The sequence below is a fragment of the Sciurus carolinensis genome, chromosome 11 (genome assembly GCF_902686445.1).
Source record: "Sciurus carolinensis chromosome 11, mSciCar1.2, whole genome shotgun sequence".
In the NCBI taxonomy this organism is placed as follows: domain Eukaryota; kingdom Metazoa; phylum Chordata; class Mammalia; order Rodentia; family Sciuridae; genus Sciurus; species Sciurus carolinensis.
In genome coordinates, this window is record NC_062223.1 from 34700211 (window position 1) to 34727766 (window position 27556).

Below are 27556 nucleotides of genomic sequence, written 5' to 3' on the forward strand. Positions count from 1 at the left end.
GAACAGTTCAAGGTTTCTTATTTTAATCTAAGATCAAGAACAGGGTCGTGGAACGGGGAGGGAGTTATCTCAAATTTCTCGGCTAAGGCTCCTAGTTGCTGTTGAGGACGAACTTCAACGCTGAGCTTCCTGGCAGCCGAAGCAGAAAGCGAAACCCTACGTTGCCTCGCTTACCCTCTAATGGGAAGGTGATGGACACGGAGTGGTGGTTCTGGAAAGGATCACCTGACCTTCTGGTCTGGTAGAGAAGGGAGAAGGACGCAGCGGTGTGAAGAGCTACCTGAAGTGCTGAGCCAGGGCTCCCGAGCCCCCGTCCGGGGCTCCTTGACTTGACTTTCTGTACCAGGACACATGCCAGATTGTTCCAAGGCTCTTTGTCACAGGCAGCAGGCTGGGTGGGATTGTCTTGTGCGTCAGACCTCGGTGTGGAGCTCGGGGCTGGCAGTGCCCCGGGGGCCGTGGGGTTGTGGTGGAACCCCAGGCCTGCCTCTGGGGCCGGCACTCAGCGGGTGGTGAGCCCGGTGCCTGGCGTGGAGCAGTGGTGGGACAGGGAGGGGCACCGGGGTCCCAGGATGTCCCGGACTCTTCCTGGGAAGAAGCCGGGGGCCTGGCCCTGCTCCGGGGGGCTGCAGGGCCTCTCCCTGCTGTCTGGGATTCCGATCTCCGCAGCTGGTGTCTGAAGACAATAAGACAGAGGCCTCCCCGCCCTGGGCCACCCCGCCCTGGCCCCAGATGGGCTGCGGTTTCGAGGCCTCCGCCAAGACAGTTGGTTCCCTGCACAGCCTGGTCCTTGGGAGAGGCCTGTGCTGAGTGGGCCCAGGCCCGGGTGGTCCTGGGGCGTGGCGTTCAGATGGGAGAGTGACTGGGAGCGGGGTGGGTCTCCTCCTCCCCTCCCGGGTTGCTCAGAGGGGACAGGCCTGTGGCGGCAGAGCCCTGAGGCCCAGAGGCACGGCTGCGGGTCAGGGAGGGAGGCTGCCCCCGGCCTCGGGACCATGGACGTGGGCACAGAGGCCCGGCGCCCTGCCACCTCCCAGGGTGGGGTGCTGGAGACAGCCCTGCTAACAACGGCAGGCTCCATCTGGCCTCCTGCAAAAGTAAGACCTGGGGTCAGAGGAACCCTGGAGAGGGAGGGCAGGCCGCTCCCACCAGCCCACCTCCTCCTCCCAGCCTCAGATGAACCCCTCAGGCCCTCTCTGCCCCTCCCCCTTCACCTGCCTGCCAGGTAACCCGCCCCTCCATGGTCGCAGACCCCTTTGCCAGACACCAGACACCCTCTCCCCTCCAGCCCACCTGGGCCTCCTCCATTCCGGGGCCTGCGGTGAGGCCTCCCACCTCCACCCTCCCAAGGCCAAGGGGACCTGGGGCCCAGAGGCCCAGGAGAGGCGGCCATAACCGGCTCCTGCCTTTGCCCCACCCCTGGAGAGAAGGCCATGTCTGCTGATGCTCTGGGGGCTCCCCTCCCCCAGCCTCCCCAGAACCCCCGGGAGCTGAGGAAGGAGCGGAAAGGCTGAGCTCAGCCTGCAGGAAATTAAACACGAAATGAAAACTAGCTCCTCCGAGTCCCTCCCATCCCGCCGCCCCCTCCCGCCACTGATAAAGGGGATCCCGTTTCAGAGTCGCTGAGAGGAGACCCCGCGGCCCCGGCTCCCAGTGGGCGGCCTGGGCCTGGACCCTGGGCTCCGGAGGAAGAGGGGCCCCCGAGGCTCCAGGGCAGGGCCTCAGCCGCCAGCCAGGAGGTCCCCCGAGGGTGCGGGGTGTGTGTGTGTGCACGTGGGGTTGGGAGCAGGAGTGGAGGGGCGCTGTCCCAGCGCCCACCCCGCCCCCGCCACCCCAAGACACAGCCCCCTCTTCCTACCTCCTTCCGCCGGCAAGAGGCAGCAGGAAAGGCCGGAGCTCTAAATAAACACACCGGAAGGGCTCCGGCCGTGACTGCAGGCGCCCGTCAGCCCTGCTGCTCTCAGAGGCTCCGTCCTCACCACACCGAGCCCCGCTGTCCATGGCGAGGCCAGGTCGTTGGCCACGCGGGCCCTGCTGTTCCCCACCACACCTGGAGCCTGGGCAGCTGGGCAGCCTCCGCGAGGACTCTTTCTTCCTCGCAGGGGTTCCTGAGGAAGCTGGGGGCTCCCAGCAGAGGGGTTCACGAGGCAGCTCCCCTGTCTCTAGCGTCATGCAGTGTCCCTCCTGGCGGATGGGGCAGGGCGTCCACTGGTCCCTCACGAGAGCCAGCTCCCTCGGAGGCCAGGGCTGGAAGAGCCCTGTCCCAGCCGGCACTGGGCTCTGGGCTGTGCCCACTGACTGGGGGCATCCAGCTGCGGGAGCGCCCAGCTCTGCCTCTGACCAAGCCTGAGGCCTCGCCTGGACCCTCCCTCCCGCCCTCTCTGCCCTGCCCCCACCACTCCCTCCATCCCAAGTCAAGGCCAGAGGTAGCCGGTCCCAGGGGAGCCCTTGGCCATGAGCCTCCAGGACGTGCTCAGACATGCTCCCTACGGAAAAGGACCCGACAGCCACTGCCAGCCCAGGGCAGGGCACCTGGCTGGGGCCTCTCCTCCCAGCCAGGTGGGCGGTCAGCCCACCTGCCTACACCCGGAGACAGGTGGTCCCACCCCTCCTCAGCATCAGGCCACTCTCTGCACAGATTTTGCAGTGGCCACTGTGGACAGGCATGGAGGACAAAGCCCTCCCTTGGCATTCGAGGCCCCCACGATCCAGCTGTGTCTCCACCTCCCCAGACTGGCCTCCTCAGGCCTCCTGGACACGCCTCACTGTCCTCAGCTCAGGCCTGGGCCTCCCTCCTTCCAGACCCAGTGCTGTCTTCCAGAGGCTCCCCGACAGCTGCCGGTGCCCACGGGGCCTCACCTGTAGTAACGTGGGCAACTTCCCATCTGGGTCTGAGCCAACCGGCCCCAGCGCGCCCGCCATGAGCATTTGGGAAAGCTCCGCCCTAACTGCTGCTCTAGAGGGGTTTCTGGAGGGGTGTGCGCAGCTTTTAGCAGGCTCTCCCGGGGAGTCTGTGACCCACAAGCAGGGTGGGCTGCACCCTTGTTGGGGTTGGTCGGGTGACCGGGACTTGTTCGTGTGTGTGACATTGGCCTGCTCTAGATTCTGGGGCTTAGACCAGTGAGTTCCTGGCTCAGTGCAGATGATGCTGGATCCCGAGATCTTGAGGACGAAGATGGAGTCCGGTCAATCCATGGTTCCGTGACCCCAACGCATGCCCCCGACAGGAGGGGCTCAGGGGACACAAGGCCTGACCCCCATGGCACTGCTGTCCCGTAGGTCTGGTTCCAGAACCGCAGGGCCAAGTGGAGGAAGAGGGAGCGCTTCGGGCAGATGCAGCAGGTGCGGACCCACTTCTCCACGGCCTACGAGCTGCCCCTCCTCACCCGGGCCGAGAACTACGCGCAGGTGAGGCATGGAGAGTGGGCCCTGGGCAGAGGGCCTGGGTCCCCTGCGGTGGCGCTCACGGCTCTCGCCTGGCCTCGGTCCCTTGCAGGCGTGTGCTGACTGGTACCTGAGGTGGGATGCCCAGATCAGTTTCTGCCTGATGGCGTCACGGACGGGCCCCTGGGAAGGGGAGGTCGGGCAGTGAGAGCAGCTTTCTTCTCGGTTCGTTGACCACTCTTTCTGTGGGACTGAGGCAAGTGGAAGGCCGGGGGCTCCAGACCTCAGCTGTCCTCAGATTGTCCCTAGGAAAGGGGGCTCTAAAATCCGGAGGGCTCGTGGCCAGGCTGGGATGCCAGTTTCACACGGCCTCGGCGCTCCGAGCCTCCGTTCCTTCCCTGTGAGCCGGACAGGATGAGGGTGTCTGCCTCGAGCCCTTGTAGGGCTCTCAGAGGGTCAAAGCTGGATGGTGCAAAGGGACCTGCGGACTGCGGTCTCCCAAAGGCACCGCCTGCCGGGCTCCCTGCCCTCCTTGCCCTGATGCCCCAAGCCGTCCGGGACGTCCATAAGCCAGACCCTGGCGAGGGTCACCTGAGTGCTCAGTGCAGTGCCACGGGACCAGGACACTTGGACGGACGTATCTGGGGCTGAGTCCACTCCCGACAGCCCTCACCTGTCCGGCAGGGTCCCTCCCTGCTCAGGCCTCCTTCCTGCATAGCCTCAACTTCAGCTCCAAGTCTTGCCCCAGGCCGGCCGCCAGCCTGGGATTCACGGGCAGGGGCCGGGGCTGGGCCTGCGGCGAGGCTGAGGAACGCGGGGTCTCTTAGGAGCGCCAGCTGCGGGCGCTCCTGCTGCGTTCTTCCCTTCTCCTCCTTGTCACCCTCCCGCCACAGCCAGCCTCCCTCCGTCCTGGGAGGAGAGGCAGCGTGGCGCTCTGCAGCAGCTCTTGATGTCCAGAGCACCCTGTGGGATCTGGGGTCCAGCTCCCCCCACCGTGTCCACAGGAGGGAGAGGGCAGGCCAGCAGAGGCCTGCTGGAGGCCAGTGAGGATCCCAAGCCTGTGGCTGCTCCTCAAAGCTGGTCCTCCGCACCCAGAGCTGCATCCTGGAAAGTGCTTAGAGGCCAGAGGAAGGTGGGCACCCTGAGGCTGGGAGCCGGAGGGCAGCGGGAATCATAGTTGTGCCGATGGAGGGCGAGGTGTCCAGCTCGTGCCCACCCTGTGGCACAGGGACGTCCAGCCCTGGCTCTGTCTGTGTGTCCACACCTGAGGCAGCCCCTCCCGGCCGGGGTTCACTCCGGGTCAGGCCTCTGCTCCCCACCCCGCCCTCATCCCCACTGCTGGGAGCCCGAAGCCTCGGCTCCTGACCCCAGGCGCTCTCAGCTGAGGTCGGCCCCTTAGTCAGGGGCCCACACTGCCCTAGGCCTGTGGGAGCCACAGATGCAGAGACAAGGTCCTCAACTGTGTCTGCAATAGGAAGCAGCCAGGCCCAGGCAACCCTTTTGCTGGACCATAGATGTAGTATGAAGTTCAGTCCCTAAAAAGTACTGTCTGCTAAAAGCCTGCCTGGGGACAGGGTGCCAAAGCATAGACCCCAGCCCCACAGTGGTACCTAGTGTCCCTCAAGTTAGACACTCAAGAATGTGTCCTTTGTGCTGGGCACATTGGCGTAGGCCTGTAATTCCAGTGGCTCGGGAGGCTGAGGCCGGAGGATCCCAAGTTCAAAGCCAGCCTCAGCAAAAGCAGAGCACTAAGCAACGCAGTGAGACCCTGTCTCTAAATAAAACACAAAACAGGGCTGGAATGTGGCTCAGTGGTCGAGTGCCTGAGTTCAGCCCCTGGTACCAAAAAAAAAAAAAAAAAAAAAACAGTCCTTTGTGATGAGGGACTTGCGAGGAGGGAGAGGTGGGGGGAGGGAGAGCCCTGCCGCGCCCCAGGCCCCCGCCAGCTGGTGACGCCCCTCCTGCACCTTCCAGATTCAGAACCCGTCCTGGATCAGCAACAATGGGGCTGCCTCGCCGGTGCCCGCCTGCGTGGTTCCCTGTGACCCGGTGCCCGCCTGTATGTCCCCTCACGCCCACCCACCTGGCTCTGGGGCCAGCGGCGTCAGCGACTTCCTGAGTGTCTCTGGGGCCGGCAGTCACGTGGGCCAGACGCACATGGGCAGCCTGTTCGGAGCGGCCGGCCTCAGCCCCGGCCTCAACGGCTACGAGCTCAACGGCGAGCCGGACCGCAAGACCTCCAGCATCGCAGCGCTGCGCATGAAGGCCAAGGAGCACAGCGCCGCCATCTCCTGGGCCACATGACAGGCCCTACCGTCCACCGGTGCCCTCCGCCACCGCGGGGCCCTGGCCACACCCACGCTTCCCAGGCCCCCAGCCTCCCTCCTAGGAACCCGCCTGGCCCAGGGGCCCGACCCTCAGCACTTTCAGCCACCCCGAGTCTGAGGCCCGGGGGCTGCCGGGAGGAGTGGCAGCAGGCCCAGCCCGCCAGGCACTGGGTGGGCCCTCCGCCCCGCCCCAGGCAGCGAGGAAGCCAGGTGGCCACGTCTCGCAGCTCTGCCTCCATGGTAAACGGAAGGCCCTCCCCGTCCTGCTGCCCTGCCCGGGGTGACCCTGAGTCCAAGTCAGGTTCCCCTCCGGCCCCAGGAGCCTCGGGCGGGGCTTGTCCACGCTTTCCTCTCCTGTGGGGTCCCCTGGTCGCCTGGCCGATGGTTACGCATCTGAGGAACAGGCCGCCCTGCAGAGCTGGCTCCTGCCCCACACCTGCCAGCCCTTCCCTCTCCCGAAAGCACACGGAACCCCACTTCTAGATCCAGGATCCACCGCAGCCTGGCCGTCCCTGGAGCTGGCGGGGAGGGGAGTGGAAGGGCGCCTGGCCAGCCCTCACAAGGGACACTCGCCTGGGGTGCACACTGCAGGGGGAGTAGGCCACCCCAGGACCCCCAAGGTGCTGCTGGAGGGAGAAAGGAAGGCCACAGGGAAGCCCTTGCTCTGTCCTGCCTGATGTCACTGTCACAGTGGGGGGCCCGGGTGGTTCCATTCTCCATCTGGGCAGTGCTGCCCCTCCTGAGGGCCCTGCAAGAGGATCTGGGGCTCTTCCTTTCCTAGTCTCACCGGGTCACTCGCGGGGCCGCTCGGCAGTGTCCTGGAGAGCAAGGACGTACAGCCCGGGATGCGTAGCCAGGTTAGGCGCTGGGTGGCTGGAGTCTAGAGCAGCACCGGGCTCTCTCTGCTGGGCCTCTGGCAGGATGGCCCTCCATGGTCAGACTGACCACTCGCCTTTGCCACAGCACCTCACCTGTCCCAGCCTCCACGGCCAGTGGCTCTTCACGTGGCAGGATGTCCTTCCCGCCTGCAGGAAGGGGCTCCCTGTCTGCCTGACGTGCCCCTCAGCTAGGGTCTGGCAGCAGGCCCAGCCCTCGCGGGCTGGTGGTCACGGTGGAAGCACACCCTCCCTGGGAAAGACTGTCTTCTCTACTCGCTACTTGTCACCGAGGAGGACCAGGCCACCAGGCTCAGGGCCCCAGACACAGAACGGCCCCGGGTGGGACCGCGGGAAAGCTCAGCATGGAGGAGCCAGAGCCCCCGCCCTGGAGCCACCCCGTTCTCGTGGCAGAGGGAGGGTGGGGGCCTCTTCACCTGGTGTCCTCATCTGCTCTGGACCCAGACTGGGGAGGACCTGGCTTGGGCTGCCCCAGGAAGAGTCAGGCCACTCTGCACTGCAGCTGTCCCTGTGATCCTAGAGCAGTGACGAGGGTCTTGGACGCTGATGGAAAGGTCCCTCCAGTCTTGGCTCTCGGAGTGTCAGACGTCGGAGGCTCTTGGAGGGACTCTCAGGGATCCTTTTTCAGTTCTGAGGTCCATGGAAATAACTCATCCTCCCCAAATCTAGCCCAGCGGAGGAAGAGCTCGAGGCGGGAACAGTCCCCTGTTCCTCAGGGGCTCTGGCGGCTGGGGAAGGGTGTGGGGGTAAATTCCACCATGGCTGTTTTCTCACCCCTGGGAGAATCAGTACCAAGAGCAGAGGAACCGTAACGGCTCCAGAGAGGGCGGGAGGGAGGACTTTTGGTGGATTCTTCCAGAAAGGACCTCTGGCGCTTGGTCCTCTTGTGTCTGCTTTTTGGCCAGGCCAGATCCACGTCAGGCAAATTTCAACCCCAGAGAAGAAAAAGCCCCTAATAGAAAAAGTCTCTGTGGCTGTGGCTGCCTGCCCTCCGCCGCAGCCAGGAAGTGTCGCTGACTCACCCTGCTGGTGTGAAGTGTCCCTGTTCATCTCTCCCTGTCCTGGAGCCTGTCCCAGCCCTCCAGGGCCTGACTAACCACTCTAAGATCCCAGAGCCACAGAGTGGAGAGAAGTCCAGACGCCTCTAGTCTCCACAGTCCTTGTACCCAGAGAAGAGTGACCCAGGCCCAAGCGGAGAAGTAACGGGGGCCACGTGCGGTCCACGTGAGAGACGGCCTAGGCGTGCTGCCGGGCTCCGAGGGCCTCGGCCAGTTGTCCCCAGGTGGCCAGTGCCATGTGGAGCTCCCTGGTCCCTGCTGCGTCTCCTAGGCAGAGCTGGGGGGCCCCTGGCCCTTTCCCAGCTGGGTCCCTGACAAGGCCTTAGGATGCCAAGCGAGCTGGCAGAACTGTGCGCCTGGCTTCCCTGGGAGCACGTCTGGTGAAGGTGGGCCCGGGAAGCTCCACCTGCCCCAGGGTCCCTGCCAAGCGAGCACGCTGGGAGAGGCAAGGATTTCCTTTGGTCGTTCCCTGATGTCTCCGCAGAGCCGGCCACTTAGAGATGAAGTCGGGTAGGTGGCAGCTGCGCGGGCAGCCTCCGCACAGGGCACGTGGCTCACTGGCCGAGGCTCCTCCCTGAGGTGCTGCTACCACTGCTGAACCCTCCTCCCGGGCCGGGGCAGAGGGGCTGCTTTCCGGTGTGGAGTGGCGCTTGCAGGACAGGGCTTCCCACGCTTCCCTTGGATTCTTCTCAGTATACTTGATTCTCTGCTCTCTCAGCCATGCTCCAGCTTTGGGAAGCATGGTGGCCGGGTGAGTCCACAGACTCTGCCAGGGGCAGGCGCAGCACGCAGGGCCCAGCTCGGGTGCCCCACCTCCCATCAATTTGGCTGATAGACAAAGGGGCGTTTCCACGAGATCCGCCCTGTGCCCCGCGCACACGGCCTTCACTGTCTGCGCCTGGGGAGACCGTCCCTGAGGACTCGGAAGACATCTGTGGCCCCTGGTCTGTTGGAAGGCAGACAGGCCCAGCTGGGGGGGGTGGTGGCGACCTGACCCCCAGGATAATAATCTACCAGCATACAACTGACAAAAGAGAAGAGGACTAAAGTCCTGCTTCCAAAAGTCTCATCGACCCCACTTCACATCTTAGGATGCTGCAGGGAGGAAAGGCGCCCCCCCCACCAACTCGACGGCATTGAACGAAGCGCTTCCCGGCCCTCCCGTGCGCCTGCGCCCTCCACACACACACACACAGAGCTAGGTCTTGATACTACTGATTTTGAAGGACAGTTTTCAGTGTCTGATCTGTTTGCCGTGGTTGGGAAGAGCTGCGTGCTAGAAGGAACAAGAACCTCAACCATACTTACTGTTCTCATTGTAAGATATTTTAACCCTGTATAAATGCAACTTTTCCTTTAGCTTAATGGCCTGGGGTGGAATATTAAAAATATATATTAAAAATAGATTAAAAATTCAGAAAAATGTAAAAAAAAAATGAGGTCCGTTCCATAAAGTTTTACTGCCTATACCACCATGTAACTACATCATAGCAAATATTAAAAGAACCGTTCTTGCCTTTTAAAGTAAGTTATTGCACTTACATTTTGGGGGGAGGGGAGGAACCGGGTCAGAAGGGGACCCAGGGGCCGAGGCCAGGGGCACCACGGGGAGCGGGGACAGCCGGATGCGCCCCGCACCCCCTCGCCGGGCACAGCCCAGACTGTTTGGATGTTGTTGTTTGCAATAAACTCCTTCTCCTTCCTCCTCTCAACTGGAATCTGTGTTTTGTTCCTGACTCGTGACAGATGAAATGTGATCAGAGGAGCCTCTGAAATCTCACATTAATTGAAGTCGGCAAAAAATACTAACAGTGCCCTTTTGAACTGCTGACACAGTACAGGATGGATTACCAGGCTAGATTAACAACAGGTGGCCGGCCCCTACTCCGGCACAAAGAGGGGTGCGTGGCCTGCGGGGGTCTGCGACCCCCCCTTGTCCCTTGCACAGCTGGAGGGGGCAGGGGCTGCTCTCAGGCAGTGGAAAGGGTCGTGGCGGCACTTCTGACCTCCCTCCGGGGCATCTCGGGGCAGCTCGGCACAGATGCATCTTGAAGGCCTCATGAGCAGCGCTCCAGGTCCTGGGTGACACGGTGCCCCTGTTTCCACCGTTGCTGTGGAAGCAGGAGAGGAGCCAGGGCGTGGAGGTCCTGCTGTGTGGCACCAAGAATACCGGACAGGCCTCCAGGAGAGACAGGTCACGGCCAGGCCCCTGTGACATAGTGGCAGAGGGAACTTTCCTGTAGGAACTGGCAGTTTTTAAAACCAGGCTCTAAGACAAAAGATGAGGCAGAGAAGGACCCAGTTTCTGCTACGGCTCCTGCACCACGGCGACGCGGGGAGGGGCGGGAGGCTTCCCTCTCTGCAGGGAAGGAAGCCTTTTTTTTTTTTTAAACCAACTAGCCAACTCTCAGTTCTCCCACCGGAAGGGAATAAGCCTGCCCCTGTCTTGTTCACCAACTTGAGAGCAGGGGCAAGCAGATAATTTCTGTGCATGGCCTTTTGTAAGCGAATGTGGCACAGTGACATAAAGGACGATGACTCCCCAGCTGTGAGGCTGAAAGGAAACTCCTTCTCAGCCTCTCCTTCCAGCTGCTGGGCCATTCTTTCTTGGAGCCACATCTCAGATTTGGTTCCTGTGGGGAGTAAATTCACATTCAGCCCAACTGGGTTTCCAGTGGGCCTGGAAACTTGTTTTTAAAAATGACTGCTGTCACATGTTAGGTTCGGGGTCAGGTGCCACCTGGGCTCTCAGAATCACCGCATCCCTTGCAGCCGCCAGGGGTGGGTTCCAGAGCCCCTGGGGATACCTGCGTGCAAGGACACTCAGGCCCTTACACACAATGGTGCACAGACTGACACGGTCCTCCCACGTCCCCTGTAAGTCACCTCTGGAGGACCGTGGAAGCGCCGTGTGAGCCATGTTGTGCCACCCACTCAGGGACTCATGACAAGAACAAGTGCTCAGTGGAGACACAGGTCTTTGACCCTCGGCTGAGCCAGAGGCCGTGGAGCCTGAGCATGCGCGGGCGACGGCCGCCGTGGAGGACGCACTGGCTGGGCTTCCTCCGACTGTGACGCAGGCTCAGCCCCTCAGTCTGGTCATGTGCGCCGCTCATGGTTCCCAGGCCATCGGCCTCTCGCTGTCCACATCCCCGGGCGTCGCCTGCCCTGCCCAGCAGCCTGTGTCTCCTCCACCGCAGGCTCCCACTGTTCCTGTAAGGTTGCCGCAGCTGACGACACCCCCCTGAAGCTCCCGCCCAGCCTCCCCCGCGCTCCCCAGGGCCGTCGGTAATGCCCTTGGCACACGGCACGGGTGCTACCTGTGATCTGCCCACTTCCCACGCCTCAGGACTCTGGGAGGAGACAGGCCGTGTTCACATGGGAGAAGAACCTGAGCGAGGGAGGGAGCCCACAGGGGCTCGGCTGTGATCTGAGGGGACAGGAAGCTCGGGAGCCTCAGGATTCACTTCAGAGAGGGCCAGGGGTGGACTAGGCCCTGGAGACAGGCCTGGGTGAACTCTGCTCCTCCAGGCTCCACGTGCGTTCCTGATGAGCCACGGCCTGCCAGCAGCCTGGCCTCCGTACTTGGTGTTGCCTGGCCAGCACGGGCCAGCACGGGCCAGCTCCCCAAGACGGCGCAAGAGGTCCTGTGCCCAACACTGCTCCTCTTAGAGCGCCTCCACTTGGACTTGGGCCTAATCCTGCGTCCTCCCAGTCACCCGGGCGGTGGGCGCGCCCTGCCTGCTGCGCCTCTACCCGTGCCTCAGGGGGTCTGCAGGTAACTTCTCCCACAGAACCTGCTGTTGTGGTCACCAATCCTGCTGTCCGCAGTCTTGCTATGAGAGACACCACCGATCTCTGGGCGCTGTGAGGTGGCGGGTCCGTGTGACAGCAGAGTCCCACTGGCCACAGGGAGTGCAGGGCTTCTCCTTCCTGGTCCAGACTTGCCTGCTCAGCAGCTGAGGAACAATAGGCCTCCACAAATAGCCAGTTTCCCAAAATAGCGCTAACTGCAAGCCATCCCTGAGCTCACAGGCGAGAAGATGCAGGCGCTGCCAGGAGACACGGGGTGAGAGCTGACATTTTCCCAGGAATTCTGTATGATTCCAAACAGATTTTTTTCTTTTCTTTCTTTCTTTCTTTCTTTCTTTCTTTCTTTTCTTTTCTTTTCTTTTTTTTCAGCTCAACACAGACCCACAGCCTTGAGGAAGGGCAAACTCCCACTAGGAGCTTCAGCTAGGGCCATGTGCAAGCCACGTGTTCAGGTGCTGCCTCCCTTGAGGTCCGGGCTCGGCGGAGGCTGCGGAATGCGCAGTGCTTGCCCCGTCTGCGGGGATGTCTGCTTTGTTTGTATCAACAGCCCCCTCCCCAGCCCTCTGTCCTCCACCCAAAATGTGCCTCAGCCATTTCCCGGCCCCTCGAGGAGGGCTCTGTCGCTCTGACAGTGGGCCAGGCTGCGTTCTGGGCAGAGGGAGAAGGAGGATGTGAGCCGGGAGGACGACGCGGGATGAGAACTGAGGAAGGAGGGACGCAAGCAGCCCGCCCCCTCTGCCTGGGTCGGAGGGAATGGAGACCCACTGGCCGGAGGCTGCTTGGAGGGGGAGGGACGGGGACTGATCTAAAGAACGGACTTTGCAACCCGCTATCTCCGTTGTCTCAGGCAAGCCGCTAACAGGCTTTCGCGGACAGTTTTCGGTGGGTAAGATGAAGACGAGTTTCCTGCTAATCTCACAAGGCAGTGTGGAGTCTGAGAGTTGGAAGGCTCGATGCTCAAGAGTTTTAAAGACAAGGGGCGAAAATGCACTCTGCTGGTGGGAAGGGCGGGTGCGGACGCCATGCAGGTGGCCGAGGGCTGAGTGCCCAGGGCTGGCTCACAGGCGTGTCACATTCCACAAGGCTCGGGGAAGCCCTGACACCGAGTCTGTCGGATTGGCTGGGTGGCGGCGGGGAGGTGAGGGCGGCCGGGCAGCGTATTAGTCTCCGTGGGCTGCGCTAACCAAACACCCCACACCACGTGGCTTGAAAGCTGACACTTATTTTCTCACAGTTCTGGAGGCCGGAAGTCCGTGATCCTGGTGCTGGAAGATCTGGTTTCTGGTGAGGCCTCTCTTCTGGCTTGTTGGTCTGCGTAGGTCCTTCTGTGTCCTCGCATGGCCCTTCCTCTGGGAATGCCTCATGTGGCTCTGGTGACCCTTCCTCTTCTTAGAAGGACACTGTCCTACCAAATTAAGGACCACCCTTATGACCTCACTCTTGTTACCCCCAAATACAAAGACACTGAACATTAAGCCTTTGCTATCTGAGTGACTGGCATGTGTTTCAGGGTGAGGGACGGGAACGGAGATGGACAAGTGGCTGCTTCCCATCTCTGTACACCAAAGGTTCTCAAAGGGTGGCACCAAGTTCCCAAACGGGCCAAACTCTGCCTTGCCGCTTTCCAGGCTGCTGCTGAGTGGTCCCACCCCTGCTCCGCCCTTCACCAGTCCTGATCCACAGCCCCGCAGGCACGGCTCCCCCAACCTCTCCCAGGGCCGGCCCTGCCTGGGACTGGCCTTCCACCTGTATCTTCGCCTTTGCGATGGTGACCGTAACATGGGGCACCTAGAGAATGGAGAGAGCATGGCTTCTGGAGAGCCCGAGGGTGTTTCCAGAGGAGGCTGGCTGTGAGTCCGAGAGAGTGCGCAAGACCCGCCCCGTGTGGGTGGGCACCCTCGGATCTGCTGAAGTCCCAGAGAGAAAACAGAGAGAGGGTCTTAGGACACACTCCTCCTCCCGCCTTGGACGTAGAACTTGAGACTCCCTGGCCTCGAGACTCCTGGACTCTCGCTAGCAGTCCCCACGTTTTAGTCAGTGACTAGAAGACCCACCAGGTCAACTGAGAGGAGAGGTTTACTTGAGGGCTTACGGTCTCAGAGGTCTTAGTCCATAGAAGGCCCGCTCCATTCCTTGGGGCTGGAGATGAAGCAGAACATCATGGCGGGAGAGCGTGGCAGAGGGAAGCAGCTCACATCATCAGGAAGCAGAGAGACTCCACTCTCCAGATACAACATATGTACCCCACAGCCAGGTCCCCACTGAACCGCTTCCTCCAGCCACACCCACCTGCCTCCAGGTACCACTCAGTTAACCTCCTTAGGGATTAACTCACTGATTACGTGAAGGCTGTAGCCCAGTCATTTCTTCCCCGAACCTTCCTGCCTCGACTCACACGTGAGCTTGGGAGACACCTCACATTCAAACCATAACACCCCATCCCTAGGGATCTCAGACTTTGGACCTCAGAACGCTACACGATCAGCTTCCCCCCTTCAGAGGCCTGGGATTTGGACTGTCATGCACAGGCTCCCCAGGGGGTCCAGCTTGCTCCTGGCCCACTGGGGGGCTCCTCAGCCTCCATCGCCTCCTGAAGAATTTCCCCTGACGACCTCCCCTGCTCTGGCCAGCTCCTTCTCTGCTGTGACTAACAGGACCTGACCGAAACTGTAGAGGAGGAAAAGCTTATTTGGGGGTTCACGGTTTCAGAGGCCTCAATCGCTAGACAACAGGCTCCATTCCTCTGAACTCCAGGTGAGGCAGGACATGGCGGGAGAGTGTGGCACATGGTGATGAGGAAGCACAGAGCGCTCCTCTTGCCACATCCAAATACATACCCGCAGCCACGCCCCAGGGCCCACCTCCTCCAGCCACACACTCCTCAGTAACCACGTTAATCCCCCAGGGGATGAACTCACGGGCTGGGTTAAGGCTCTCACAACCCAGCCCTTTCCCCTCTGAACCCCTTGCATTGTCTCCCGTGTGAGCTCTTGGGGGACACCTCCCATCCAAACCACAGCACCCTCTCAGATAGCTGTGGGTCTCCTGTTGGTTCTGTCTGAATGGGGAAGCCTAGCCCAGCTCAGCTCCTCTGCAAAGTCCCCAACCCGGACTCCGGGCTCCTGCAAACCCAGGACACCCCGTATACTTTCCTGTCTTATTTTCTTTCACCTCTTCTGGTCAAAATGCCCGCCCCAGCCTTCCAGCACACCCCTGGCCACTGTCCGTCAGGAATGAACTCCCGCCAACTCCCAAACGCACTGTGGATGTGGAGTCGGATGAAGGCCGCCCTCCTTCCTGGCAGGGCACCTGTGTGGCCCCCTTTGCTCCCACCCACCTTAGGCGGGGGCAGAACCCAAGTGACGGATTCCCCTGTGAGCATCAGCCCATGACGCGTTCTGTGAGCCCGTTGATCTGCAGTAACAGGCACGGTCACCCTCAGGCGAGCCTCAGTCACTGTCAGCTGGAGAGCTGGCTGGGCGTGTCTCACACCAGGGACACCACAGAAAACGCCAGGCTGAGACCCTGAGCCAGAGCACCCGGGTCCTCAAGGCCTTGGCAGATGTCCAGGAATAAGGTCCACCGCAAAACCAAGGAACTGTGGCAGATGGCAGTTTCTAGTGCTCGGCTCTCTTTTGACCGACTTTATCACGGTAGGACTTATTAACATGAAATGCTCCCGTTCAATAGACTCAGACAAGCCCGAGTGGCACAGATGCCTGTAACCAGTTACCACGTCAAAATCCAGAGTCGCCTTCACCCGGGAGGTTCCCTGTGCCGTCCCAGCCGGTCCCCAGCTCCGGTGGCACCCATGGATCTGCCTCGGTCCCTCTAGGTCCGTCTGGCCTGTTCTAGAACTTCATGCCTACGCTGCGTCTGCTCCCCTGCTTAGGAAACTCACCATGTTCAGTGTCTCAGTCGTTCATTATTTGTATGGCTAACCTGTGTCCCTTGCCTCCAAAGACCTTCGACACTTATTTCCGGGTTGGGCTCTTGTGAATTCAGCTGCTGTGAGTCTGTGCACATCCTGGTGTGGATGTGCATTTCCTCTCTACGTAGTTTTAAATGCTGAACGGGTGTGGATTTCTGTCAAATGCTTTTTCTGCATCTGTCAAGATCGTTGTTTTCTTTTATTCTATTGTGAATCATATCGAATCTTAAACCTTACAACAATTTTGTATTCTTCAGTCATGCTGTATCTTTTCTTACGATGCTGGATTCCGTCTGCTAATATTTTGTTAAGGATTGTGTGTGTGCGCCCAGGAGGGCCATCATTCAGTAGATTTCTTTTAACGTTCTTGTCTGCCTTTGGTATTAGGGCAATAAAGCCATTCAGTGGCACAGGCCTGTAATTCCAGCAGTTTGGGAGGCTGAGGCAGAAGGATCAAGAGATCAAAGCCAGCCTCAGCAAAAGCAAGGCGCTAAGCAACTCAGTGAGACCCTGTCTCTAAATAAAAATTTAAAAAAGGGCTGGGCATGTGGCTCAGTGATTGAGTATCCCTGAGTTCAATCCCTGGTACAAAAAATAAAACAAAATGTCAGTACACATTTTGAAAAGAGTTTGTATAAGATTGATATTGTCTCTTCCTCAATTGTGTGGTAGATTGCCAATATAGCTATGTGGACTTGGAAATTTTCCACAGGATGTTTGAAATTGGGGATTTCTTTGACAGATACAGGGCTGTTCAGATTTTCCATTTCTTACTCAGGCAATTTTGTCAATTTATGTTTTTCATGGGTTGTGTCCATGTTGCAGGATTTTTGGTATGAAGTTATCCTTATTTGTTGGTTTGTGTTGGGTGTTATAATAAAATACCTTAGACAGGTAATTTATAAACAATAGAAATTTATTTCTCATCATTCTGTAGGCTGGGAAGTCTAAGGTCAAGCTGCAAGCTGATAGGTGTGTCCTCAGTGGTACAAGGGACCAACAAGCTGCCCGGGGCCTCTTTATAAGAACACTGATCCTGTGACTCAGTCACCTCCTGGGTACCCACTTGCCACAGCACCACACTGGGGGGAACACAAACATTCAGACCACAGTAATGTGCTCCCCTTTCAATCTCTTTAAAATCTGTACCAATGTCCACTCTGGTTCCTGATACTGATAATTTGTATCTTACTCTAACTTCCTTGAATGGTCTTGAGCAATTATTGACCTTTTCTAAGAACTAGTTTTGGGTTAATTGATTTTTATTCATCATTTTCCATTTTCCATCTCATTTATTTCTGCTTTTTATTCTTTCATTTTACTTACTTTGATTAATTTGCTCTTCTTTTCTGGTTTATTAAGGTAGATGCTTAGATCATTTTAGATATTTTTTTCTAATTTAAACACTTCAAGCCATAAATCTCTATCTCAGTACTCTACCCACACATTTTTTTTACTTTTAACTTTCACTCAGTTCAGACTATTTTTCTAATTTTCTTTGTGTCTTTATTAATCCATGCATTATGTTTTGAAAACATTTTAACTCTTTTTTTTTTTTTTTCTTTTTCTTTTTTCAGTGTCGGGGATCAAACCCAGGGTCTTGTGTACACTAGGCAGGTATTCTGCCACTGAGCCTCATCCACAGCCCTACCACAAGCATTTTTTTGGAAATGTTACTTAATTTCCAACTATTGGGAATTTTTCCAGATATTATTGATTTTCAATTTAATTCCACTGTCAGACTTTTTTTTATGTTGTCAATCCTTCTAAAATTATTGAGATTCATTTTTGGTGAACATTTATGGTGAATGTTGCCAGTGTCTTCAAGAAGAACGTGTATTCAGCTATGGTGGGTGAAGTGTTCCCAAACCATCTATTAGGTCAAGGTGATTAACAATGTTATTCAGATCATCTATGTTTTTCTGATTTTTTTCTGTCAACTTGTTCTACCAAGAGTCTTAAGATAGATTTTCTACTTCTTTTAGTTGTTTTTGCTTTATATATTTTGAAGTACAGTTATTCAATGCATACATATTGATGCAGTAAAGAATTGACTCTTGTTCTGTTTTCTTGATGAATAGGCCCCTTTATCACTATGAAACATTTCTCTTTCTCTCTGGAAATATAATCAATCCCACTTTCTTGTGATTAATGTTTGCATAATATACCTTTATCCATCCTTTTATTTTTTTAACTTAAATGTGTTTTATTTTCCTGATACAGTGCACAAATACTCTTAGTTAAGTCTTAGTTTTGTTGTTTTGTTTGCTATAACAAAATATCACTGATTTGGTAATTCATAAGGAATAGTTTTATTTAGCTCGTGGTTCTGGAGGCTGGGAAGTCTAGTGGCATGGTGCTGGCATCTGTTTGGCTTCTGGTGAGGGCCGTCTGACTGCTTCAAAATATGGAAGAGTGCAAGAAAGCCAAGGAAGCCAGGACACTTTTTAAACAACCTACTTTTGTGAGAACTCACTCCTATGAGAATGGCAACAATCCAATGATGAGTGTGGACCCTCATGATCTAAATGCCTCCTGGGAAGCCCCAACTCACAACACCACTGCACTGGGAATTAAGGCTTTAGTATATGAACTTCTGGAGAACATATTCAAATCAAGGCACAGTAATTATCTCTGCCCTTTAATTATGGTATTTAGGCCATTTACATTTTTTATGTTTAATTTTTTTTTAATTGTTGATGAACCTTTTATTTTATTTATTTATATGCAGTGCTGAGAATCGAACCCAGTGCCTCACACATGCTAGGCAAGTGCTCTACCACTAAGTCACAACCCCAGCTCTAGGCCATTTACATTTAATGCTTAAGTCTACTATCTTACTATTTGTTTCCATTAGTCCCATTTGCTCTGTGTTTACTGTTTCATCTTTTCCTCTTTGTTTTATTTTTTTGGTACCAGGAATTGAATTCAGGAGCATTTAACTACTGAGCCACATCCCCAGCCCTTTAAGATAATTTTTTAAAAATTGAGACAGGGTCTTGCTAAGATGCTTGGTTCCCTAGGGCCTTGCTAAGTTGCTGAGGCTGGCTTTGAACTTTTGATCCTCCTGCTTCAGCTTCCTGAACTGAGATTACAGGTGTGAGCCACTGTGCCTGGATCCTGACTTGTTTTAAATTGAGCATGTTTTTGGTATTCCATCTCCATGACTGCCTTATTAACTATACCTCTTAAAAATAGGTTTAATGAGCCAGGCATAGCGGCACATGCCTGTAATCCCAGCAGCTCGCGAGGTTGAGGCAGGAGGACTGTGAGTTCAAAACCAGTTTTATCAACTTGGTGAGGCCCCAAGCAACTCAATGAGACCCTGTCTCAAAATACAATATTACAAAAAAGGGCTGGAGAGGTGGCTCAGTGGTTAAGCACCCCTATGTTCAATACCCAGAATCTGGTACTAAAAAAAAGTGGTTTTAGTGGTTGATCTAGAGGTTACCATATGCAGTTCTAATTTATCACAGTTTATCTTGTGGACATCTTCCTATTTTCCTTCTGACTTTCCTGGCAACTCCTTTGTCTCCTTGTGGTTCTGCCTTTTCTTCTCCACCTACAAGTGGTTCGGAGGCCCTGGTGCTGGGGTCACGGTCCTCTGCTCTCCCTGACTCTGGGCAATCTCATCTACTCCTGTGGTTTGGAATCCCATCTGTATTTTCGGTCCTCATTTCCCTGGGCCATAGGCGTCCAACGGCGCTGCTCCTTAGATGCCCAACAGGGAGCACGGCGAGGGGGGGCTCTCGTCCCTCTCGGCACTTCCCGCCTCGCCCTGTGCAGCCTGCCAGGTTCCGGCCGACGGCCACACTCCCTCAGGAGAAATCAGCGTCACCTGGGAACTCCATTCTTTTCAACACACTCATCAACTATCCAAGAGATGCTCCTCCCAAATAGCTTCTCGTGGCTTCTGCAGCCACCGCGCTATCTCAGCTGCCTGGTCTCTTCCTTGGTTTCCCTGAAATGACATCCTGGTTCCTTTCTCTCCCTCTTGCTCCCCACGGCCTATTCTCCACACAGTGGCTAAAGTCATCTTTCCATCACACTCACAATTCAGGAATCTGAACCGTTCTGTCCTGTGTGGTCTCGACACAGTGTGGCTCTGGACGACTTCCCTGGCACCATCTTGTCATGCTCTCCTGTTTGCCGCGGCCACATGAGGATCCAGCTGAGCCTGTTCTGCCTGAGGGACTTTATGCCGATGCTTCCCTCTGGCTGGTATCCTCGTGGGTCACTCCTCGACATTTAAGTATATGCCTCAATATTGACCCGGTCAGCCTCTCCAGAAGTCTTCTCGAGTTCAAGTCTTTACCTATGCATAATAGTCTGCTGGAGATTCTTCATAGCATTTGTTGACATTTCAAATTATATTCATTTACTTTTTTTTTTTTTCGGTGGTACTAGGGATTGAACCCAGGTGTGCTCTTCCATTAGGCTATATCCTCAGCTCCTGTTCCCTTTTAAGACAGGGTCTTGCTAAGTCGCTAAAAATGGCCTCCAACTTGTGATCCTCCTGCCCCAGCCTCCCAAGGAGCTGGGATCACAGATGTGCCACCATGCCCGGCTCACTTCCTCATCTTGGTGAAGCTGGATGACAGCAGTACTCTGCATTGCTCAACGCAGCCTCCTCACGTCAGAAACACCTCACGTATAAGTGCTCGATAAATAGTTGTTGATTGCATGAATCCGTCATATCAGTCTTTTGGGGTTTTTTATTTTTTAGTTGTAGATGGACACAATGTCTTTTATTTTTATTTATTTATGTTTATGTGGTGCTGAGGATCAAACCCAGTGCCTCACACGTGCCAGGCAAGGGCTCCACCACTTAGCTACACCCCCAGCCCAGGCTTTTGTTTTTTAAAGAAAAAAATTCTTTAGCAATCAATGGTTTAAAAATTTTTACATGAGTAAAGATTCACTTTCCCCTGGTCCTTTCTCTAAAAGTTAATCAGATCTTATTATTAGATGCAATTCCTTCATTAACAGGCTTTGGGTTCAGGTGGTGTCTATGAAACTTCCCCCTGTGTGCTTCCTAGGCTGATCTGTCTTTAGCCGAGTTCCACCTAGATAAGGCCATGTCCTGCTCACGGGCTCTGGGATGTCTTTGGTGTATTACTAGAGCCTGAAGAAGCCGAAGTCATCCTCTATGAAAAAAGGAGAGGGAGATCCCTTGAATCCCTGTGTCCCGGGGGAGATGGGTTCATGGAATTCCCACTCAGCCACGTTGTCAAGATGCCTAACCAAACCTGTGTCAGGAACAAGGGTGTTAGGAGAGAAATTACTGGGACTTCATACAGAAAACTGGGACAGGGCCCTGGGCGCAGGCTCGGCAGAGGGAGGAGAGGAAGGTGAGCCCCGCAGCGTCACTGGAGAGACCACTGGAAACCCTAGAGCTGCTGCCACCAATGCACCATTTTCGCTAATTACCCCAATTGTGGCTGTTACCCCCTAATGAGAAACACGACCTCCCTTCCAAGCCGGCAGCGAGGCGGGCAGAAAGCTGAAACCTGGAAGTCGGCAGACACGGGGCCGCACACAGCCCTCTCTGTTGAAATGAAGCCACATCCAAAACATAGGAGGGGACTCCAAATAGCTTCAGACAGCGGCCCGTCACGCAGGCCCTCACCAGGCATCGGATGGACGCGCTCTGGACTCGCCGAAAGAGGCCCAAATCACAAGTGCTCATTTCAATAACGTAAGAAAATAAACATGGGCTTATTTATAGCACAGGAAAGGGACTGGGGCACAAGAGCCTCGCTGGGTAATCCACCCTGACGGGCCAGACAGGATCCAGACCCCAGGCTCGCTGGCAGCAGGGTTGCAGGAACAGGGGCCCGAGGAGGGCTGGCTGCAGCACCACCAGGCAGCGTCTGGTGGAAGACCCGGCAGTGAGAGGGGAGCAGACCTGAGGCACCAGTCCCTCCAAGAACCTGTGAGAACCCCGAGCACAGCGGCCTGGCACAACTCCAGGGAAGGTGCTATGGGGAGCCCACCCTGCATCCTCCAGGGCCTGGAGAGGATGGTCAGTGGGTCCCCATTCACAGCGAGGGCGGAAACACTCGTGCCTGGGGTCCTGGGCCACAGACGGCCGGCCGCACCGGAGTTCATGAACCTGCTCAAGGTCAGGCGTCGCCTGAGCGCTGCACCTGCTGGGCCGGAAGGCGAGAACTACTCTCGCGCCACTGCTGGCCGGGCTTCGGCCTCCGGGTCCATCCTCAGGTGCTGTGGGGTAACACAAGTCTGCCGTTGTCGGTGCGAGGGAAGCCCGTCCCGGGGCCGAGGCCTGGCAGGAGCTGAGGCTGGAGACACGCTCCTGAGAGGGCAGATGGCGCCTGGCCCAGCCAGCCTGCAGGAGACGCAGCCTTGAGGGTGGCGGGAAGGGCTGCTCCCAGCGGTCCGGCCAGTCCAGAGCAGAAGGAAGAAGCGGTACCTGGAAAGACTGCGCATGTGGGGAAACAAAATGCCAGATGTGGGAGCCGGCGACTTCGCTGCGTCTTGAGAAGGAAGGTGGCCTTGGAGGCTGGAGAGAGGCCAAACTCACCCTCAGCATCTTCCCTGCTGCCAGCCATGGGGCTGAGATGGAAACGCCACCACAAGGTCACCTGTTTAGACCCACACACCCTTCCAGGGACCCCAGAGCAAAACCACCGGAGCTGATTAGTGGAGGTGGAGGAGGGCAGGACGGTCCATGCCCTGTCTGCAGACGGACTCAGAGCTGCCACCCGGAAGAGAGGGACAGTCTGGTGTTTAGAGAGGACCCTCCCTGCCTGCTGCCTTTGCTTGGCGGTAGCTCGGGAAGCCTGTCCCCAATCTCAGACCACACGTGATTGGCACTGCTCTGACTCAGAAGCAGAACCTGGGGAGCTAACAGTGGCCCAGGGCAGAGCCCAGTGCCTGGACAGGGACAGCCTCACAGTTCTCCTGTGCCTCCAGGCCCTGCAGTGGAAAGCTGGACGCTTCCAGTGTCCTCCCGATGGGAGAGCCCGCCAAACACGGTGAGCGTGCCCGCCCGCCAGAGCTGCCTCAGGGACTGGCTGCAAGAAGTCTGGGGCCAGCTGAGCATTCGTCTCCACCAATCTCTGCCAGGGACACTTGGGGAGCAGCCTGCTGCTTACTTCCCCACCTGGGCTCTGCTCCGTCCACTGCTTGACTCTGTGTTGGTGCGAACCATCAAAGTTCTTGGATTTGAATCCCAAATCACCTTCCCGAGAAGCCCGCTCTTTCCATGGTGAGGACCCTCTACCTCCTTACTGTGAGGCCTGCCAGAGAACAACATGGCAGGAAGCAGCTGGGATGGGAGGGTGACAGGTGACTCCTTCAGCCAAAGAACGCAAAAGGGGCGCTCAGAGAAAGTCACCTTCCCACGGCAGCAGACCACCCAGCACCTGAAACCCCAGAGCTCAAAGAACAGTTGAAGTAGGCGAGGCGTCGGCGGAGAAGCCAGGTAGTCAGTTCTGAACTTGGTGACGGTAAGCAGAGAGAGGACAGCAGAGCGTCACTGGCAGGAAAGAGCCAGAGAGGCAGAGAACAAAGCTGCCATTTCCCTCTTTAATTTTCCTAGAAAAGGTTTGGGCTTAAACATGTGAGACATGGTGAAATACATGAGATAAAAATATTAACAACTATCTATTTATTAATCAGAAAAAAAAAAGTATTTCCAACCTCGGAGTCTAGTGGGCCCCTCCCAGAGGCCTCTGGGGCCAAAGGCAACGGCACAGTGCACACACTTGGGCCAGGGCCAGTTCGCCTTCTCTAGAGGCCAGGAGGATGCAACTTCTTTAAAAAGATTTCTTAATCTAAAACCAGCTGTTGTCTGCTGTAGGCCAGAACATGACATTTTAATTAGCATTATTGTTCTGCTTCTGAACGCGGGCTCCATGGCATCCGAGGGGCAGATGTCCTGACCCAAGCTACGGGTGAGGCCTGCTGGTTGGTGGCCCAGGAGCACACTCGAGGGAGCGCAGGCCCACGGCCCTCCGAACCTCTGAATCCTGACTGCTTGCTAGAGTCCCGTCCTGCATTTCTATGGGGACTCTGCCATCTATTAGCAGGTAGACATTTTGAGGTTTGCTTTGAGAGCCCAAGATGGGATATAAATTGCCTTATACTATGGTGCAACATCTAACCCCAACACTTCTGGAAATAGGTACTTTACCACTGGGCCACATCCCCATCCTTTTTATGAGAAAGGCTCTCCCTAAGTTGCTTAGGGCCTTGCTAAGTGGCTGAGGCTGGCTTTGAGCTATAATCCTCCTGCCTCAGCCTCCTGAGCCACCTCCATGCCCACCTACATGATTTTTTAATGTCGTTAAAGTCCAATGACTCCTCTGAAGGCAATAAAGTCACACAGCTCTCCCAGTCACCTCAGATTAGAGTTCCTATTTCAAATCAAAGGGCCAAGACAGGCTAAGAAAAAGGAGAGCCGTGAAGCTCTGGGAGGGAGAACTGGGCAAGAGGCCAAGCAGCAAAGCAGCTCTTCCGAGATGAGCAAGAGGAGGGCTGCTGGACGCTCGCAGACGGCGGGCACACGCCGCCGTCACCACCATCTGCCTAGCGGGGTTCAGTGGAGGCCTCCCTGCACGCGCCCCACATCATGGGACAAGCTAGCGACCCCCTAGAAAGTTAGAGGTCACTACTGACGGCCAGCTCTGGGACCTGGGTGACACCAGAGATCCCCTTACCTGGCTTTCTGTCACGCCAGTCTCAGTACCATGAACATGAGGGGGAGATGCCTGCCCACGTCCCAGGGGAGTCCATGCCATCTTAGACAAAGGCGCTTATGGGACACCCGTGTCTGCAGCGGCAATATGCTGAGCACACCTCAGGTCCCGCGTCCGTGTCTGCAGAGTGAACGACTGTTGGGACGGGACACTCGCTCGTCCCTCCGGGCAGCGACTCCAGGGTTCCCTCACTGGACACCATGAGACTCTGTGATCTCCACTTTGGGTTCTGCTCTTCTGAAACTCTCCTCTGGCTCCAAGTCTGTGGGTCACCATTCCAGTTCACCTTCTTGCCACTCGAGGGGACGATGGCTAGTGTGACAGGGGCTCCGACTGGCACACACTGACTTCTGTAATCATATCCATATTCTAAGCACATTGTTGTATATTTTCTGTTCCGGGGACATATGTTATGGCTAAAGCCCAAACTGTGGCTAATCTTAATATTAGAGCCAGATAAATCTGCTTCGAATCCATAACATTTAACATTTGCCAGAGTAGATTTGTTCATCAGCCGGGCTTAAAGAGGTATAATTCACACATGTGCAGTATTACTAAATGCTGAAATTTAATGATTTAAATGTACCAGCAACTGTTGCAAAGTGGTTGTTACAGCGGCAGTTAACGTTGGCCAGAGCCTCCCTGGTTAATGTTACATTTATACCAAAAGAATGAGGGAAACTCTGGCCTCCCCTAGGGGTGGGGGTCACAACCCCCTCAGCTTTTACCACGTGATCCCAGCCAGAGCGGCCAGCCATGCTCTTGGTGGCCCAGCATGTGGAGGTGACGCAGCCGGTAGCCGACCAGGAGCAGGGGCTACGGAGGCCTCCGAGCCACCTGCTCTTAGGATGCTCACGATCTGGGGCCTTCTTACGCTCGACTCACATGGCCCCAGACCCTCCTCCTGGTGTGTCCTCCCAGACTGTCATCAGGCCAGAGGCCGAGGCAAGCACACAAAAGAAGGGTATTCCTGCGTTACCAAGCACCAGTGCTTAAGACACAGTAAAAAAAGGAGTAAAAAATAGCTTTAATCATACAAAAGCTACACCACAGTGTAGTTCAGGGAACTGACAGGACCCAGGCCCCCAGCACAGACCGAACCCGCAGAGATGTCTGGGTTGGCACCAAAGCCAGGGCTCGCCGATGTGCCACCACTCAAGGAGGCCTGGGCACTGTGCACTGTGGCACGGTTCCCTGGAGGGCACGGGCTGGTGGGCTTCTCCCGAGCAGTCTCGGCAGGCCAGTCAGGCCGCCAGCCCGGAACTGAGTGCGCAGGGCGCTTGCTCTGGACTCAAGTCCGCAGCCACCACTTGGCCTTCATAAAGAACCCTGGAGGCCATGAGAACCCAGATGTGGCCACAGGGCCGGGGGCGAGGGAGCCTGCTGGCGGGGCGGGTGCACGGCCCAGTCTGTCAACCTGCCCCCTCGGCCCCCACAGCGAGGGCTGGGCCTTGGCTCTCTCCAGCCAGCGTCCGCGCAGGCCGGGCAGGGGCACGCCTCACAGGCTGCCGATGTTGGGGAAGCTCTTCAGTTTCTCAGGAAAGTCGTCCTTGTACAGCACGGGGTCAGCTCGGTGCTCCACTACCTTGAGCGGCATGGTCCCAAAGACGGAAGCGAACTTGTTGATGCACTCGGACCTGCGGGGGGGGCGGGGCAGGAGGAAGGCGAAACGTCTGAGAGGCTGATACGTCCTGCTCCTACCAACACGGGAAGCGCAAGGGTCCCCAGCCCAGGGAGGCATCACAGGCCACCTCCCTCTGTGGGGAAGGGAAGGAGGATCCCCTGAGGCTGGCCTGCAGGTCAGGCTGCTCCCCTCCCCCCCGAATTCCTGTCATTCTCCGGCTCAGCACCAGCAGCTTCAAACCAAGGTGGATTAGCCGCCCCAGACCTTAACCCCCTCTCTGCCAGCTAAGGCGGGCGGAGGAAAAGCCCCTTGGATCTGAGCTCTGCTTACTGAAGTTTAAGAGGCGGGAGGAGGTCTCACCCACCGCAGGGACCTCAACTTCCAACAGAGGCGTGGTTCACCCAACCAGCACCTACGCAGCCTGTGCGTGGCCACCTCCAGGAAGGGCAGTCGCCTGCACAAGCTCCTCGGACACGGCAGGGCTCACACAGGTCTGCTTCACGACTGGTGTGATTTCAGTCACTCCTGCCTCAAAACCGCGGCAGGAGCCAACCTGGTGACAAGTCATGCTGGAGGAGAGCATCTCCTTAGCTCCAACTGGTCCACAGCGCCTGCAGCCCTCGGAGGGGATCAGGCTGGGCGTATTTTGAGGGATGGTCCATCAGACCAACTGAGTGTGACAGTTGGGCAAGGACGGTCGGCACCGGACCAGAGTGGAGCCAGGCCCAGTGAAGCCGTGTCTGCGGTCAGGGGACCTCGGGGACGGACTTCAGACAGCCAGGCCCTCGGCTCTGGAGAGCTGCAGCGGGCACTGTCCCCCCAAGGGGCTCAGCACACGTCTCTTCTGTCCTCAGAGGTACAACCGCAAGTCTGGCTTCCAGCTATTTTAATCGACAGGATCCTGCTCGAGAGCTTGGCTTCAGGAAGACGTCGTTAGTACAGAAGGCTGCTGTCATTCTTTTTCTTGTCATTATGTTTCTGCAAACCTCTGCCACCATTTCCTTTCGAGCTTCAGCTAAGGCGCCCTCATGCCCGCTGACACAAATAAACAGCTATCCTCATTACCTGGGCCAGGCTGGGTTACCAGTGCCTTCCAGTCCTCCTCACGACAGCCCTGTGCTGTGGCAGCCTCTTGTCCCCATTTTCCCATGGGAAGACTGAGACGTGGAGAGGCTAAGTAACATGTCTACAGGCGAAAAACCTGGAGGAGCCAACAGGCACTGATACAAATGGGTTTATGGATGTAACCCTGGGGCCCAACGGGAGGAGCTGGAAGTGAGCAACTGTTGAGACTGCTCCCAGCCAGCCGTGCACAGGTATCACCTAGATTCCTCAAATATTCCTCCGCACCCCATCTCCCTTGCCCAGGGTTGGGTTTTTATTACCCTCCTATGATGGATTAAGAGAATAAGGTTCAGAGAGGTTAAGTAACTTGCCCAAGGACCCAGAACTAGAAAGTGGTAGAACTGGGCGGAACCTGGTTCTTTGCCTCAGACTATACCCTAACTTGCTAGAAACAGAGCTTCCCTCCTGTTAGCCAAGGCTGGGCAGGTGGGGGGCTTGCATCAAAGTCCATGGGAGACTGAGGAAGGAGTGAAGAGTTCTACAAGCTGATGGGGTTCACGCACCGACAGCAGTTCCTCTCCTCAAATACAGGGTCGAAGCAGTGGCACCCGTCAGACCTCTACGAGGCTGCACTGTGGACAGTGCTTGTCTGTGAACAGGAAAGAGGCCTCCAGTTTCCAGTACTGTGCGGACAGCACAGCCCGGCCGTGCCCAGATGGGTGCTCCTGGTGTGTGGGA

The 27556-nt window shown here is 56.7% G+C and overlaps 2 protein-coding genes across 3 annotated transcripts in view; one reads left to right on the forward strand and one right to left on the reverse strand.

Moving 5' to 3' along the window:
- Alx4 (ALX homeobox 4) overlaps window positions 1-6198 on the forward strand; it is a 37070-nt gene extending 30872 nt beyond the window's left edge. Inside the window, exons 3-4 of the mRNA XM_047519053.1 lie at window positions 3277-3405; window positions 5356-6198. Of these exons, the coding sequence (XP_047375009.1) occupies window positions 3277-3405; window positions 5356-5685 (459 nt within the window). The 3' untranslated portion in view covers window positions 5686-6198. The remainder of the gene's footprint in view (window positions 1-3276; window positions 3406-5355) is intronic.
- Window positions 6199-25136: 18938 nt separating this feature from the next.
- Ext2 (exostosin glycosyltransferase 2) overlaps window positions 25137-27556 on the reverse strand; it is a 136019-nt gene continuing 133599 nt past the window's right edge. For both annotated transcript variants that reach the window (XM_047518674.1, XM_047518673.1), the window contains exon 14: window positions 25137-25766. In XM_047518674.1, coding sequence (XP_047374630.1) covers window positions 25628-25766 — 139 coding nt within the window. In that variant the 3' untranslated portion in view covers window positions 25137-25627. The remainder of the gene's footprint in view (window positions 25767-27556) is intronic.